At 41.1% G+C, this 17,834-nt stretch overlaps 1 protein-coding gene across 1 annotated transcript; it reads right to left on the reverse strand.

The window, feature by feature from the left end:
* Window positions 1–963: 963 nt before the first annotated feature.
* Window positions 964–14,198, reverse strand: LOC101614029 (holocytochrome c-type synthase). Its single transcript, XM_004663698.2, has 7 exons — window positions 14,113–14,198; window positions 13,437–13,590; window positions 10,715–10,866; window positions 7,162–7,310; window positions 5,914–6,033; window positions 3,231–3,317; window positions 964–2,241 (listed from the first exon to the last, which is right to left on the reverse strand). The coding sequence occupies exons 2-7, from the start codon at window positions 13,546–13,548 to the stop codon at window positions 2,043–2,045; spliced, it is 819 nt and encodes a 272-aa protein (XP_004663755.1). The 5' UTR covers window positions 13,549–13,590; window positions 14,113–14,198; the 3' UTR covers window positions 964–2,042.
* Window positions 14,199–17,834: the final 3,636 nt, after the last annotated feature.

Consider the following 17,834-nt stretch of genomic DNA (forward strand, 5'->3'; position numbering starts at 1 on the left):
AGTGCTATTTCCATAGACAAAAGACTCAACTGAAAATGCCAAAGGAGATCCAAAATGAGCTTCAGGAAATATACAGAAACTACTAGAGAAGTTCTGATCAGCAGACAGACTTCAGTGTAATCTAAACACAAAGCAGTTCTCAGTATCCAGCAGGCTAGTCTCTTCTGGAAGTGGTGAAAGGGTGTATAAAATTGCTGACTTTGTCATTAAGTTCATCTGATACTTGACTTTCAAGATCATCTATCCTTCAAAATGCCATAGTAGTTAAACTTCGCACATGGGCTTAACTGTCTAGTTTCCAGTGAAAATGTTTTGTTTCTCAAAATACTTTATCCTATACCCAGTAATACTTATAACCAGAAAAAAATGGTGCTAATTATTTTTTCTCTCTACCACTTAAAAGTATATGATTAACATGAGAAAATGGTTGCCTCCAACATTACTTTGGTAAAGACTGTGTGTTTGAAAAAAACAATTAGTAACTATGTTAATCTGAAGAGATTTTCAAAACCTGTTAACTCTCAGCTTTATTTTAAAAATACAAATAGGGCTGGAGAGATGGCGTAGCGGTTAAGCGCTTGTCTGTGAAGCCTAAGGACCCCGGTTCGAGGCTCGGCTCCCCAGGTCCCACGTTAGCCAGATGCACAAGGGGGCGCACGCGTCTGGAGTTCGTTTGCAGAGGCTGGAAGCCCTGGCGCGCCCATTCTCTCTCTCTCCCTCTACCTGTCTTTCTCTCTGTGTCTGTCGCTCTCAAATAAATAAATAAAATTTAAAAAAAAAAAAAAAAAAAAAAAAAAAAAAAAAAAAAAAAAAAAAAAAATACAAATATTTTGACATGTAGAGCTTAAATAAAGTTGCTGGATTTTTTTTAAACTTTACATAAAACTGACAAAACAAAGAAATACACACCAATTTAGAAACTTAAACATTGCCAACTCCATCCATTATTTTAACACTACAGTATTCAGGATAAATTAAGGATTTAATATTATCAACACCTAAAAAAATAAACAAGCTATTTGGAACATGCTGCTATAATTAAAATAACCATTTTAGGAAACGATTTTAACAATAAAAGTAAACCTTACTTAAAACAAAAGAAAAAAATGATACAGTAAATCAATGCAAAATTCTGCATGGGAGAAAAATGCTTTTGTGAATTTTAACACTCAAATATAATCCTGCTACAGAAAGAGACCACCACTGCCACTGACTTGAGTCGGGCTTTCAAGGTTGGGATTAAGTTGGGGGAAAGGAGCTTCTGGTGAGGGATAAAATAGGATGGGAATCAAAAGTTGAAACAAATTTTCAAACAGTAGGGACAATGGGACCTTTTCTGGATCAGTTACATATTAGAACAGCAATTAAAAACAACATTTTGAAAATTTTATGCACCAAAACATATGTATAACATCCTTATGGTGAGTTGAAACTCAAAGTCTATAAAGATCAAGTTTGAAAAATACATATAAATGAGAATTTGGAGGTAGGGCATTTTGATCTTGTGGAGTACATTTCTGAATGTACCTATGCATTGTGTTCAGGACCACTAGTAGACTGTTGGGACTTTCGAAATATTAGTCACTTTCCAGTAAGAGTAAGTGCTTCTTATTTATAATGGATAGCGTTTGTCAAAATATTTAACCAGATCAAGGCATCAGATTTTCAATTTTAAATACTCCTGAGAAAACAGTAAGCACAAAAGCAACTTTAATCACTTTTTAAAAGTTCTTTCTCAGATGTTGTTCAGACTATTCTAAATGAAACAATAGGCAATACTGCAGGCTTAAAGGGCAAACTGAGGGATTGTTTCTTACTTGTGCCCCGTGGGGATAAAACAAAATGATCTGCTATAAACTGCAAGGAAAATGTGACTGCAAAGTTAATGGAGCATGACATCTGCTAAATGAAGGATCAAGTGTGATTATGCACTTGAAGTACCCACTGTGACACCATGAGTGCAATTTAGTTTGGGGAAAACAGTTTAATGTTTTTTAGCCAGAAAAAAAAATAGTATTTTTTCCTCACAAACAAAACAGTGGTTAAGAAGTCCAGCGCCACCAAGCAACCTTCATTCTGTCCCATACTGCTGAGAATGAATCGAAGGCAGGGCGCACATCCAGGATGGTGAACTGGTAGTCTTTGTTGACCTCGCCGCCATCATAGTAATCAATCACATACCTAACTTCTGTGCCACAGCGGTTGATGATCCAGTCGTGCCTGTCAAATGGCAACTCATACCTGTAAGAAAGCACAGTAATAAGCATTAAAATGCTGTCCTGATAGTCTGAACAGAAGTAGCACACACCTACCATAAGTGGGAGACTCCTAAGGAGAAAAATAAGATTCAAATGATGAGTCTCCAATGAAAAGGAACTGTGATGAATCTACATCAGATCATCTGTCCACAAAGAAACAAGACCCATGGAAGAGACCTGGATGAAAAAGGTTGCGGTGAGGCTGCAGAAAATCATTGTATGCTATAGAACTGGGCTGACTACATGACAAGGGGAGGAAGTTTAAGTTAAGGGATCCAAAGATCATAGGAGCAGTAAGAGAAAGATTCAAGGATCCAGAAAAAAAGCTCAATTCAATCCTTTAAGAATAAAATAGGGGGCTGGAGAGATGGCTTAGGGGTTAAGTGCTTGCCTGTGAAGCCTAAGAACCCCAGTTTGAGGCTCGATTCCCCAGGACCCACGTTAGCCAGATGCACAAGGGGGCGCATGCGTCTGGAGTTCGATTGCAGTGGCTGGAAGCCCTGGCATGCCCATTCTCTCTCTCTCCCTCTCTCTCTCTCTGCCACTCTCAAATAAATAAATAAATAATTTTTTTTAAAAAAAGAATAAAATAGGAAGCTTGCCACCATACCCTAATAATAAACTGCCCATCTAGGAACACACTCAAGAGGAAAAAAAAAAATCTAGTGCTGGACATTGAGTTGCAGAAGATGTATCTGCTGATCTTAGACTCTAGCTTTGGTGGTATGACAATGTCAACCCTGATCTGAGGAATAGAAATCACACCTCTAGCTGGGTGTGGTGGCACACGCCTTTAATCCCAGCACTCGGGAGGCAGAGGTAGGAGGATCACCGAGAGTTCGAGGCCACCCTGAGAATACATGAATACATAGTGAATTCCAGGTCAGCCTGACCTAGAGTGAGACCCTACCTTAGAAAACCAAAAAAAAAAAAAAAAAGAAATAACATCTCTATACCCAACACAACACTTACCCCATCCAGGAACGAATCCTTGCCCTTGGTGAATACTCTTTTGCTTTCCCTCCAAATCGGACCAATGAGGGACCACAAGGACACTCACTTAAAAAAAAATTAAAAATAAAAAACAGAAGCAAGAAAAACATCACCTTCTCTTTTACAAGTTGATGATTTTTTTCAGTAACACATAACTTTTCTATAAGTATTTCACATAAAACTCATTTATATAACAACTTCTGATATAATTCAATGAAATTAGCCAGGGCTAGGGATACAGATCAGTGGTAGAGCAGATACCTAGCACATGCAAGGTACTAGATTCAACACCCTGTACCACGGAAAAAAAAATGGCCCTATTAGTTGAATCCTCTTCTGAATTGGGTATTTTCCACTCTCCCTTTTCTCTCCAGACCGGTACTTCTGCAGGAGTCAGGAGCTGTGGTATTCCTATGCAAGCACATAGGCATACCTACTCAAATAAATGAACAACCAAATTTTGAAAAAAGCCTGTTAAGTATTATGTATCTAGCTTTTTTCTTCTGCATACAGAAACTATTGTTATACACACATACAGGCAGTCTATGAGCTCCACGTTCACATAGATTCAAACAATCCCCTACAGAAAATATTGTGAAAAAAAAACTGCATGTGTACCGAGCATGTATTCACTCCTTCCCTTTTCACCAGTCTTTAAATTCTGTAGATGCATATGCCACTTTGCTCATCTGGCTTTATGTATGCCCTGGAATTGAACCTGGGCCATCAGGCTTTGCAAGCAAGTGCCTTTTTACTGCTGGCTGATCCATCTCTCTAGCCCTATATTTTGGTATTCTTAGAGGTTCTGGAACCAATCCCCCATGGATTTTGTGAGAATATATTCTTGTTTCATCTCAAAGCAAATTAACAGCTTTTAGGAGGAAAACAAAATGATGGCTGAATCCCCAGGAACTAGTTTGAAGTAGTGTTGGACTTGCTCCTCTAGTAAACAAAAGCTACATATTGTCAACATCACAACTGAAAATCCACCTACTCTACCCAGACACTGGCTGAGGCCCCCTCAGTAGTCAGCCCTCTCCTGGTACTGGTGTACAGAGGAGACAAAAGACCCTGCCCTTGTGAATAGAACAGTCTACTATTTGACAGACACAAAGGTGCATCCCTAATAGAGGAGGGGCTTTAACACCACAGGATGTTCTCCTAGATAAGGCAGGCTTCATTTCTACAGAGAGGGAGAAAAGAATCCAGAGTGCAGCAGAGCCCTACTTGAGGACTACATGAGCAGTTAACTTCTCCTTAGCATCTTTTCTCAAGAGGACCATAGACAAAGAAGTGAACTCAATCCACATGCTAACTTTCTTCTGGAAACTTTACTGGGGCATTTAAAGGGCAGAGATTTGCCAAATGACTGGATAGGGTGTTGAAAGTGACAAACTGAGATTCTTTGCTCTCTTCCTGCCTTGCAATCATACTATGTAATGAGCAGGTGGTTTAGAGCACATTTTCAACCTAGGTCACTTCAGACACTTGCCACACCCCATCAGCCAGCTGGGAGGTAGCTCCTACTTGTCAGGTGTTACTGACAGGAATGATGCACTCATTATGGGCCTGAAGCTCAGACAGTGTCAACCAGAAAATTTTACTAATGAATGCCTCAATGCAAATATGGAAAACAAAAAGAGCACCTTAGAAATAAATTAACCAGTGCTCTTTCTCCAAGAAGCTAATTAATTCCACTATGGAAAGAAATTTGAAATGTAAATCAGATTATGCTACGACATGGTTCTTTGCATAGACACTCCATGCCCCTTCACTTCTGGAGGTGGAATTCTCAAACCAGCCCCATCACATCATACCAGAACACCAAGCCTGTACCCCACCCTGAACTTCATCAAACACTCTGTGAGTGTGCCTGGCACACAGGGTAGGTATCAAGCCTTCCAGGTGATGCTAAGAGCCTCTATGCACTTGATTAAGGTCCTATGTCTCTGATCACCCACATGACTATACTGGACTTAACTATTCTCTCTGAGAAAAGGGGGTCATTTTAAGACAGCTCTTTAAGGTTAGTCTTAACAGCAATTCCAAGTACTGCTGGGAAAAATAAAAAAGGTCTTTCCCACAGTTGAGTCTCCTTTCCAACATGAACTGCTATGTTTCTCCCACTGTGTGGCCCAGATCACCACCTCCTCCACTTGAACCAGGTCAAGTTTGGGATGCTGTCCAGCTAAGCCAGGGGATTCAGCTGCTTCTTAGTATTCCAGCTTCTGTAACCCAACCACTGCAGTGCGAGGCAGCCAACACAACCACATTTAGAAGTCATGAACAAGTATTTTGGCCAATGGCCAACACCATTTGCCAGGTAAGTAAATGGCCGTATCTGCAGAGGATTCTAGCCCATGACTACAGACATTCCTGACCACTACTTGGGGACCCTAAGACAGCAGTGAGCAAAGGCGAGCCATTTCTGATGGTCTTTTCTGCACTCTGCACCGAAGGCCCACAAGCCTAATGAAACAGATATATTGCTATTTAAAAACAAAACAAAACATGTTATTCAATAACAATGGCCACTGAGAGGTACCTGCTACAAAAATCATAGCAAATTATTTAAAAATAAAATATTAACATTGTAGCAAAACTGGTAAAAAAAAATAAAAAGAGATGCTGATAGGACTTGTCAGGTCTTAGACATACTTACCGAGCATGAAGCGCTTCCCACTTTAAAATCTCTTTCCAAGCCTGCTCATTGTTCTGATTATGAATTCTAATGATATTGTACATATCTTTCTGACTAATATCATCATCCTTCCACTTCCACCTAACAAAGAACATGTGGTAAAATCGGTATTATTGCTAAATGCCAAAAGTTAATCTGTATACTTGTAAAATAATGTTAAACTAATATCCTTTATGAACAACCTAAAAATGCTCATTTACTCTGAAGTTAATGGATCTAAGATTCATTTTCAAGATCCACTCATAATGGTGAAGGAGGGCAAGAAATCCAGAGCCATTACATGCACTAGAATCAAAGATTATTCTAATTTCACCAACTCTCCAAAAGCCACACTTATGTTCAGAACCACCTATTTTTGAAGATAACCCTTTTCAGTTAGTAGCATGGAGAAATGGTTTCCCAACTTTTTCTAAGCATTCTATGTTTCTTTTAAAAACAAAAATTATTCCTACTGATGAAGGCCAATTGTATGCAGCAGCCTGATGGGGTCAAAGAAACACTAGACATTTGGTCAAACATTTTGGATATGTCAGAAAAGGTGCTGTGAATGAGATTAACATTTCAATCATTACATTATTCTGCACATGTAGGTTGCAGGATTAAGTTTAACAAAAGGGGTGGCCCAGCATAAGTAGAAGAGAACTCCTCAGGTATACTTGCTCAGACTCCAATATTAGTCTTTCCGTGGTTTTGGAATCACAGTGAAACATGGGCTCTTCCTGGACTTCAAACCTGCTAGCTTTCAGACAGGAATTTACATTGTCAGCTATCCTGGTTCTAGAACTGTACCAGTGGCTTTCCTGAACATCCTACTTATTGGCTGCAGATCTTGGGACTTAATGGCTTCCATAATGATGGGAGGCAATTCCTTAACTAAATCTGTTTCTGCTCTCCCTGCCACCCACATAAGTACACCTATTTTGCTGCCTCTGCAGAGGCTTGACCTTGCCCACTGGCCTTGCAAATTTTGTGAGCAAATTTATATTTAAATGTTCTATTCACTCAGTCTTTTATTTATTTATTTATTTATTTGAGAAAGAGAAAGTAAATATGGGCACACCAGGGCCTCTTCCACTGCAAGTGAACTCCAGATGCATGTGACATTTTGTGAGTGAGGCTTTAGATGGGTACTAGGGAATCGAACCTGGCCTGACAGGCCTTGCAAGCAAATGTTTTTAACCACTGAGCTATCTCCCCAGCTCAACTCACCCTTTTCGCAGCATTGCATTCCAAAACATCTGTTCAGAAGGGTAAACCCACTTCTTCTCAGAGTCTGCTCTAGGAATGGAAGACTCCTCTCTGACAGTAGACAATGCAAATGGCTGACCTGGGGACGGAGTCTGATTAGGTGGTGGCATCTATGGGAAAAATCAGTGTATTTTTTTAATGCTAGCAATATAATATGAACTAACAAGCAATAAAATTAAACACTTCTTGAAAAACAGTGCTTCATATGCAAAGCAAAAGTTCCCATTAAACAAGTGAACTTAAAATTTCAAAATCTCAGCTTTTCTGGCTGCATTACATATCTTGTTCCTGCTACCAAATAACCAACAAAAGGCAAACTAAGAGTGGAAGGAATCATTATGGCTTGTGGTTTAAGAGGGAATGGTAGTGGGAGGGTCCATGGAGGTGTGGGCATGAGAAAGCTTGCTCACATCTCAACAGATCAAGAAGAAACAGCTGAGCTAGATGGGCTATAGATAGAACCCTCTAGCCTTGTCCCTATATTTTCCAGGTAGGTTCCATGTCCAAAAGGTCTCACAACATCCCAAAATAGTGCCACTAACTGATGATCAACTGTTCAAACTCATGAAACTCTGAGGTATGATATACCACCTTCAAACCTTAATACTGGCTCTCTTGAGAGTCAGAATACTGTAGTTCTTTCTCGTCATTAAGAAGTCAGACATATCAAGTAAATACTGTGGTTAAATATTTGATCTCTTTGTTCTCTGAATACAGTTAGAAGCAATGCCATCAAAGTAAAAGAAGTAAACCTAATACCATGATCTGCAAGCACTTGCTAAACCCTTTTTATGATAGGTTTGTACAAATGACTATTTGCTCTGGTGAGGCAAAGTCTGTGGACTATCTGTACAATTACTTCCTTTTAGAACATGGTTTGCTTTTATGATCCTGCTGCTGTTTACACCCTTTTTCTGCACACAGTGCAGAGGAGGATTTTTATTTCAACACTGCCAAATCAGAGGAAGAAAAGTCCTGCTGTGGTTACTTTCTCATTATTGGGACAAAGCACCCAATCAAGAGCTGCTGATAGAAGGAAAGTTTTTATTTTGGCTTAAACTCATCTTTGTAGTAGAGGAAAGCATGGCATAAGCAAAGGCTTGACATCACCTCCTTGCTATTGCAGGGGAAAAACAGCATCAGGTGAGTGAGTCAAACTCTAGCATGGGGGAGCTGGCTACAACACCCCTAAGCCTTCCCTCAAACACACCTCCTCCAGCAAGGCTCCACCTCCCAAACTGCCATCAGCTGGAGAGCAAACATCCAGAACACATGAGTTGATGGAGAACACCTGATTCAAACCAGCACAAGTCCCTTCCCTCAAACAGGGCAACACCACCATTATGCTCACACCTAGTCTAGGCCAGGGTCTTTCATCCTTGGTACTGCTGCCTTCAGAGGCTGGCCAATCTTCAGTTTATAGGATTCTTCTTAAGCACCGTGCGACTGTTTGCATTATCCTTAGCCTCTACCCAGCTGTACCCATCCTTCCTAGTTGGGTAAACTTAAAATGTCTACATATGCAGCCAACTGCACCCCATGGGGGACAATCAACCCAAGCTGAGAACTTCTTTTTGAATTAGATGAAGTAATTCATAGCAGAAGCCCAGCTACATTCTCAGCCGCAACATGGTTCCTAGTTAGAATAATGGCAGCAGGTATGCCATGTGAGATAAGCAAAGAATTGCATAGCTACACTGTCATCATGACATGTTTAAATACACAAGTCTGAGGCGGCTGGCCCTATCACTTCCTAATTGAGTATTGAGTATACTTTCATTCAGTATTATCAGCTCTACAGTGAGGTCACTAAAATTACTGACTATACAAAGTTGTGAGGGTTAAAGGAGACAATGTACATTACTCATCTAAAATGCTACAGAAATGACAAAAACAAAAACAAAAAAAAAAAAGGGCTGGAGAGATGGCTTAGTGGTTAAGCGCTTGCCTGTGAAGCCTAAGGACCCCGGTTCGAGGCTCGGTTCCCCAGGTCCCACGTTAGCCAGATGCACAAGGGGGCGCACGCATCTGGAGTTCGTTTGCAGAGGCTGGAAGCCCTGGCGCGCCCATTCTCTCTCTCTCCCTCTACCTGTCTTTCTCTCTGTGTCTGTCGCTCTCAAATAAATAAATAAAAAATGAACAACAAAAAAAAAAAAAGAAATGACAAAAACAAAAGCTATTACTAAAGTTCTTGATATAAATAATGGGAAAAATATAGACATGTACAATTCTGAAAGGTAGTTTCCTTATAGCTTGGCAGGACATTACCGAGGTCTGACCTTACCTCATTCCCTCTTTGTGAACAGAACCGTCTGAGATATTAGCTCCTTACAAAACAATGCTGGCCTTCTTTCCATAAACAACTGAACTGTAAAAACACTGCAGCTGCCTATTTTTTTAATCTCCTTTTCTCCAGTGTGAATCACATGAGAGCAGGAGTTGTGCCTTACATATCTTTGTAAACTGTAGCCTAGAAGAGTTCCATGTATACTCTGGGCACTCTATACATAAATCTGCCCGTGGTCAGGCAACTTACTACTTTCTCCTCAAGCCCATTCTACATATAGGCTGGTTCCACTACTACCAATACACTCTACATCACCCTTTACAGAACACAGTTATAGAAAACAGAACCCATGGTTCCTCTGACACTGCACCAAGACACGGTCACTGTCTTCCAAACACACTTTCAAACATATAGGCCAGCAAACATAACCAAACTTTCTTTCAAGGGAAGACAGTAAATAGTTTTGGTGTTGTGAGCTATACATTGCCATACTAGTCAGTTATGCTACAACTTTCTCTTTAGTTTGAATGTAGTGATATGGAGTGTGTAAAGCACTGAGCATAGCAAGTGCCAATAAGTCTTTATTTAAAAAAACAAAAAGATGTTGGGCCAGATTTAGCACATGGACCATAGCTAATCATGTCTTAATGTGGACAACACTACTATATTCCCACATCCTTTCTTTGTCATGCAAAATATTTCTAGTTCCTTCAAATGTTCTAAGTATTCTTGATAAACCTGTAATTCTATAAAGTGACCCAAGTCTGCCTAGCTCTGTGAATCCAAACATTGTCTGCCTATCATAAAATACAATGAAGCCACTTGGGCCTCATTTCTCCATGGTAATAATTTGCTAGCTGCCACACATGCGACTAGTGTGACTAACGTACAGTGTAGCTCCTACGTATGCCTAAACAAGTACCATAATCGTGGACATGCATACAAGGCTTTCCCATACCAAAACACCTTACAATTTGGACTCTTCGGGGAATCTCCTGCTATCATCTAATAACTCTTTCCCACAGGAAAATATTCATTTTTTATGGTTTCTTCTGTTCTTTGGACTATATTCTCTTCCCCAGGTACTTTCTGAGACCTGTATTTCATAACACTTTCTAAAATTCCACTGTGGATGAAAGACCAAACTTCTCTGGTTCCAAAGATCAGAAGACTATCTTAGCACTCCTGCATAAAAAGCCACAAGAAGAAGGGGTGAGGGAAGGTTACCAGATTTGAAGGATCAAGGTTCTCCTTATTCTTTGCCGCAGCACCAGAAACGGGGCACTCCACATACTCATAGGCCCGTTCCTGGTGGGCCGGCACAGACTGGGCTCCACTTCCACAGGCTGGACCAGATGCATCTGCACTCACAGGACAGCCTGAAATAATTCAAGTATTAAAACATCCTACAGAGGCATGTCATCATCTCAGGTTCTTTCAGCAGGGACCCTAAAGAGCTATAGTTCTAACCACAAGTAGAAAAAAAAAAAAACTGAGTTTTTTTTCTGTTTAAAGCTGCAAGAACTAAGCTAGCCAACATTCTATAATACTAAAGACAAGAAGATTCTATATGTTTACTTTCCCTTTAAAACAAAGTCATGCACCCATTCTCTGGTTCTGTCATGCCACCAGCAAAAATAAACCCAGAACTCTGTAAATTCAATAGTATGTGTTGCTCATGACATGCTGGTGTTAGTAATGACCTACAAGGTTTCTACTTGGAATGGCAGCTGGGAGCTAGAGAGGAAACTAAAGTGAGGGCTGGCCACATTTTACTGGGTCTTCTTGACTTCCAGTCATAAATTCCAGACAAGCCCAGCCCCAATGAAAACAGCCACAGTCAAGGCATCCACTGCTGACACACTCCTTCAGGACCTGAGGATGGGAGCAGAAAATGAGTAGGAGACTACAGAGTCTACTAGAGAAAAACATGAATGCCACTCTGCATTGGCTTTGTTATAAGACTAAAATACAGTACAAAAAAACTACCGCTCGTCTAAGGAGCTAGGCCATGTCAATAGACAGCAGAGGCAATTTAAAGAAAATGTCCCACAACCCATTGATGGCCCCCAACACTTATGGGGGAAAGTCTGGATCCAATGAGCTGAGCTTCAAGAGTGGTAGTCAACACTCAAGCTCCCAAAGTGCTGATCCAGGCAAGTGTGGGGACTCAAAAACCTGTCTGAGCATCAGGAGAGTAGGCAGCAATCTTGAGAGCTGAAGCCCAAGCTGACTGTTGCGGTCAGGGAATCCTTGTCTCAGGCAGTAGCAGAAACTGGAGTAGAGTGACTGCCATGTGTCATGTCAGGCTTCCTTTAACTTCTTTCCTTGGGCCTCTCCTCCCAGGCTTTCATTTCCCAGGATGCCATGTGCAGCTATCCATTTTAGAAGTGTAGGTAGCCTTGCTATAGCTTCCTTTTCTACCACACAAAGCATCAGAGCATTGATCCCAGCTAGGTGTCAGGAGGGAAAAGAATATTTTATCTTTCACAATAGTATATTTGCACTGTAGCTCCTTTGGTCTCCTACAAATACCCACAGTTTTTACTAGAACAAATAAATCAGACTCATAGATCTCTAGAATAACTAAATAGGAAGTAACAAGAAACTAGGACTCCCTGAGTTCCCTGGGAACAAAAGCAGCAGCACACAAATTCTGTCTGGTATGCTTCAATACCTAGAAGGACATATTCCTTTAGGACACAGGAGCTACCCTTGTTCAAGGTCATGATGTTTTTACCACTTTTGCCACTTACTAGCTAAATAACTTGGAGTAGATCAGTTAGCTACTCTGAGTCTTAGTTTCCTAGAAAATTTACCACACAGAGGAAATCAAGCATAATGTAAACTCTATCAAGCATTTTTATCTACCTTGTTCACTATTTCTTGTCAGTGCTGAAAATAAACAACAAAATCTGCAGTGCTTGGCACAGAATGAGTGATGACCTGTCAAGAGTAGAAAAAGCAGACTGGCTGACCAAATGAATGAATGTGCCACGTGCACAAGCATGCAGCAGGCATGTCATATTGACTCTGCTCTCACAACTGATTGACTGATGGTAACTTTAATCTGAACTATCTAAAAAAGATATGCATCAATTAAAAGTAAAACAGGGCTGAAGAAATGTCTCGGTGGTTAAAGGCACTTGCTTGCAATGCCTGATGGCTTAGGTTCAATTCTCCAGTACCCATGTAAAGTTAGATGCATGAAGTGGCAGGTGTATCTGGAATTAGTTCACAGTGGCAATAGGTCCTGGTGTGTCCATCTCCCAGTCCTTGCAAATAAATAAAAAATATTTAAAAATTAAAAGACTTTTTGTTTCATTTCCACCTTTGCACTGAAAGAATGATCCTAAAGGTCATTTGGTGATGGCTTATGTTCACATATGTTCATACTGAAACAGCTATGGGAGTAAAGTTTATGAGATTGCTAGACCAGTTTCTCAACTTTCTTCCTATTTAGGGCCAAATATTTCTATGTGTGTGGGGGGGCTACCTTGTGCATTGTAGGATGTTTAGTAGCATGTCTGGTCAACACTGAATAATGCCAAAAGTACCTTTACTCACAAGTTGTGACTACCCAAAATATACCCAAATTACGGGCAAATGCCCCATGGCAGAATGGAGTTTGCTTCTCCCCATCCATAGCTGAGAGCCACTGATGGAGGGAAAGGTAAACTTTGGGGAATCGGGTTGATTTCAGGAGCAATCACTATGTTTTTATGCATTATCTCGGCAAAGCATAAATGATAACACCGTGAAATATACTACACTTACAGATGACAGTTGTAAACTTAAGAGAATAATCTACGATCACATACTTTGTAGTAAGTAGCAAAATTAGGACTCCCAGGCTTACAAAGCCACAGTAGCAAACTATACAAACTCTTCCTTTAGAACCGTTAAAGAAATATCTTAGTTTTAATTTTCTAGTCAAAGGCTCAATTACCTTGATTTTTCCTTTCATGCATGGGACATCCTGAAGGCCGTGACGCTGGCTGGTGGTCAGAAGCATTTGAGGTCTGAACTGAACCAGCAGGAGTGGATGCCGAGGAACCCATGGTTGGAATCACACTGATGATTCCCAACTTTTAAGTTTGCAGCTGCCAGAGCAAGGAGCAAGATCAATGCTGAAGCTCAGAATCACACTATTCCCTTGTTATTAATCTGGCATACCCTCGTTCTTCCTTTCTCTCAACCCATGGGGACGTGCCAGACAGAATCATTCACTTGGGGGACAAGTTTAACATACAGTTCCCTTGGGGAAATACTGTTTAATCTAGGCCATCCTCTGGGAATCCATTTCTAAGACCACAAAAAAACGGGGTAGCAGGTGAGGTGGTCATCTGAGAAAGCACGTCACAGAGACAGGTGTAGGACTGAGGGTGGTTGCCACTGTAGACCGGACGTCTCCCCGCCTCCAGCCCCCACGCCGTGAAGGGGAGTTGCGAGTCACGCCAAGGTGTGGACCATTCCTAGGAACTCAAGGAAGAAAGGAAGGGACAGCAAAGGGCACGGCGCGGCCCAGCTCACCCGCCTGATTCGTCACAGCGAGTCCTACCAGCTCCAGCCGGCTCCTCAGCCCCCACGGGCTCTAACCGTAGCCGGCACCCGCCTTTCCGTACCTGATTCTTCCTTCGCTTGCTTTCAAACGGCCGGGCCCGCCTCAGAGCGCCCACGGGAACCCTTGCGGCAGCTTCCTGCCGCCGCCGCCGCCGCCGCCGCCGCCGCCGCCGCCGCCGCCGCCGCCGCCTTTCCCTCAATGGGTCACCGCTAACGCGGGCCACGGTCACCACCGGCGTTCTCGCAGCCCGTTACTTCCTTTTCTGAAGGCGGAACTTCCGGGAGCAGGGAGGCGGGCCGCAAGCTGAAAGAGAAAGACTCCGTCAATCAAGGAGAAAAGGCCCCGCCTTTTCCGTGCCTTGGCCTATGACCGCCAGGACCCACGATCTGGCCCCGCCTCCTCTGGCCAGGCGCTGGTTTCAACTCCTTGGAGCTGACAATGTGAGCCAGAGGCTTCTCTGGAACGAGCCTCTCATTTTACTCCTGGGGCTTTAGACGACAGAGATGGTTCTAAGGGGCAGTTCTCAAGTTGCTGGATTCCCTTCAGGTTGTTGAAGGCTCATTTTTTAATTTTTTAATTAGCATGTAATATTTGTATTTATTTGTGTACATTATGTGTATAATTAATACATGTTGAAAGTGCATCATTAGGGCTGGAGAAGTGAGGCAAGCACATGGTTGCACATGCCCATTGCCCAGTAGGTGGCACAAGCATCTGGAGTTCGATATCAGTGACTGAGATCCTAGCAGCCAATTCTCCCTCTCTCTGTAAATAAATAAATAAATAAAAAGTTTAAAAAGAGAAAGTGCATCATTATTAAATCAGAGCAGTGATTTAGGAAACACTAGTAGGTGTCCAGAAGTGTGGCTTTCTTTACAAATGCAAAAAAAAAAAAAAAAAACATAAATAAACCACAGTTGTCCCTCCAAGGCTTTCTTAATTTGGATTCACTATTTTCATTCCCCTTCAACAAAAATTTAACATTATCTTCTATCAGGAATGTAGGTAATAGTTCCCAGTATTGGTAACTATATGTGGTGCCTACAGAAATCACAGATAAGGGGACTTCCGGGTAAGATGGCTGCATAAGGAGTCACACAAATCCTGCCTAGGGAGGACTTTAAGCAAAACCACAGCAAAATATACTATTCTCTAAAAAGGGAAGGTGTATAGGTTTTTTATCTGCCACAGTGAAAAAGCAGGAGAGACCAGCCAGAATCCCAACTAGGCACTTGCAACCTGGACCCAATCAGCACAGATCCAGACACACACTCCCCCCTTCCCCCCACGGACCCAGCAGCAACCAAACAAGGGGATGTTCTAACCTCATTGGCCTCTATACAAAGTCAAGAAACCTGAAGGGGACACAGCAGAGATTAGGTGAGGAGCTGATAAAAGGGACACAGGTGAGACTATCAGAACAGTTCCAGAGCAACGCCAGGCTTAATGCACTCTCCCATTCCCCAACCGACAACACCAAGAAACCTCCAGAGAATGCATTCAGTCACAGCAGCAGGGCATCCAGCACACTGATCAGAACACCAGATTCACAGCACAACAGGGAGGGATTGAGGTGGGCACTCAACATTGGTTAGATTGGAAGCCACTCCAAAAGGTAAGGAGGCTGACTGACAAAAAAGTAGGTACATAGGCCTGCACTGGAAGTGCTAATCTCTCTTTCCATGCCAGGGCAGATTATGGGTAACATTTGGGGTTTGACTATTGTTGCCTTTGATGCTTTCAGATTCACAGGGCCTTTGGCTTTTTCTTTTATCATTATTGGGGGCAGGGTCTGATTCAGACCTAGGCTGACCTGGAACCCATTTCAGAACAGAAATCTCAACCTCCCAGCTGACAGGACTAAGGGTATAGAGTAACACACACCCATAGCAATTTTGAATTATAAGGTTATCTGTTTGTTTCAATCCCCATACTTGCCTACTCTGTGCTGGTTTTATTGAATGTATATAGTGCTCAGTTAAACTTTAGAATTTGCCAGTAAATTCCTCCACCAAGCCCACTAGAATATTTGAATAGCAGGCAAACTCAACACCTAGGATTACTTCTGTTAATGGATTCAAATATAAGTGCTACCCTTGGCACCTTAAACTCTTACTCAGAAGGTACATAAAGTTGGATTTCCAATGCTAAAAGCACCACAGATAAATAGAAAACTCAGGCATCAAATCAACTCAGGATGCAAAAATCACTACATTATAATACAAGAAACATAAAGAATCAAGATAACACAATCCTACCAAAAATTATAAATCCATCAGAAATGGCCCCCAATGAGATTGTTTTAGATGAAATGCCTGACAAATATTTGAAAAGAATGATTTTATCTATAGTCAAAGATATCAAAGAAGAATACAAAGGAATTAAAGAAGAAAACAAACTCTGAAGGAATTCCAAGAGAGCACAAGAAACCATCTTAATGAAATAAGGAGGGCATTAAAGACATAAGTAAGGGAATAGAAATACTGATGAAAACCCAGGGGAAATACTAGCACAGAAAAAAAAAAGTCAAATAAAAAACTCTGTGGCAAGTCTCACTAGTAGAATGGATGAAGAAGAGAACAGAGTATCTAAACTAGTAGACCAGGTGGCAGATATAATACAGTCCAACAAAGAGAAAGACTAGCTAATAGGAAGATATGAATGGGAATTTCAAGATATTTGGGATACTATGTAAAGATCAACATAAGAATTCAGAGTATAATAGAAGAAGAAGAATTTCAGTCCAGAGGCTTAGTAGGGATTTTCAACAAAATCATAGAGGAAAATTTTCCCCAAATTGGAAAAGATGTATATTCAGATACAGGAAGCTTCTAGAACACCAAACAGACAAAACTTGGTAAGAACATCTTGCCACATTATAATTAAACTACTAAACACCCAAACCAAAGAAAATGCATTGAAAGCAGTTAGAGAGAAATAAATAGCAAGTCACCTATAAAGGTAACCCCATCAGGATAATATCAGATTAATCAACACAAACTTTAAAAGCTAGAAAGGCTTGGAATGATGTATTCCAAGTTCTGAAAGATAACAACTGCAACCAAGATTAATCTCTCCTACAAAGCTATTTATCCAAATTGAAGGAGAAATAAGGCCATTCCACAACAAAAATAGGCTAAAGGAATTTATTGGCAACTCAGCCAGCTCGACAGAAAATACTTGAAGGAATCCTTCACGCTGATGAGAAAGGAAAGCATACACATCAGGAAATAGGAAAAAATAAGCTATGGTCAAATAACAGTAAAAACAAGAGAGTAAAAGTAAAACAGGAAGCCCTACAAAATAAGAAGAATGGCAAGAATAAATACATACTTTTCAATAATAACTCTTAATATAATGGCCGTAATGCCCCAAACAAAATACTCAGGCTTGCATACTGGATTAAAAGACAGGATCCTGCTGTTTGTTGCCTATAGGAAACCCATCTCTGAATAAAAGATAGACACTGTCTTAGCGTGAAAGGAGGGAAAACAGTATTTCAAACAAACATGACTAGGAAGCAAGCAAGGGTGCCATCCTGATATCTGACAGGATAGACTTCAAACAAACATTGTTGAGGAAAGATAAAAGTCACTCTATGCTAGCTAAAGGAGCATTCCAACAGGAGGACATTACCATCCTAAATGTGTATGCATCTAACATGGAGGCTCCCAATTTCATCAAACACTATTAGACATAAGGTCACAGCTAACACTAAACATAATTGTAATGGTAGACTTCAACTCTACAACACACTCTCATCAATTGACAGCTCATCCCAGC

The sequence above is a fragment of the Jaculus jaculus genome, chromosome X (genome assembly GCF_020740685.1).
Source record: "Jaculus jaculus isolate mJacJac1 chromosome X, mJacJac1.mat.Y.cur, whole genome shotgun sequence".
NCBI classification, from domain to species: Eukaryota; Metazoa; Chordata; class Mammalia; order Rodentia; family Dipodidae; genus Jaculus; species Jaculus jaculus.

Excerpts from the sequence above, each read along its gene's own strand:
- LOC101614029 (XM_004663698.2), bottom strand. The coding sequence starts at position 13,548 with ATGGGTTCCTCGGCATCCACTCCTGCTGGTTCAGTTCAGACCTCAAAT. Across the intron at positions 3,318-5,913 it reads TGGGAAGCGCTTCATGCTCG|TGAGTGTCCTTGTGGTCCCT; the intron begins GTAAGTATGTCT and ends TTTTTTTTTAAG. Across the intron at positions 2,242-3,230 it reads AGGATTCGTTCCTGGATGGG|GTATGAGTTGCCATTTGACA; the intron begins GTAAGTGTTGTG and ends GCTTTCTTACAG.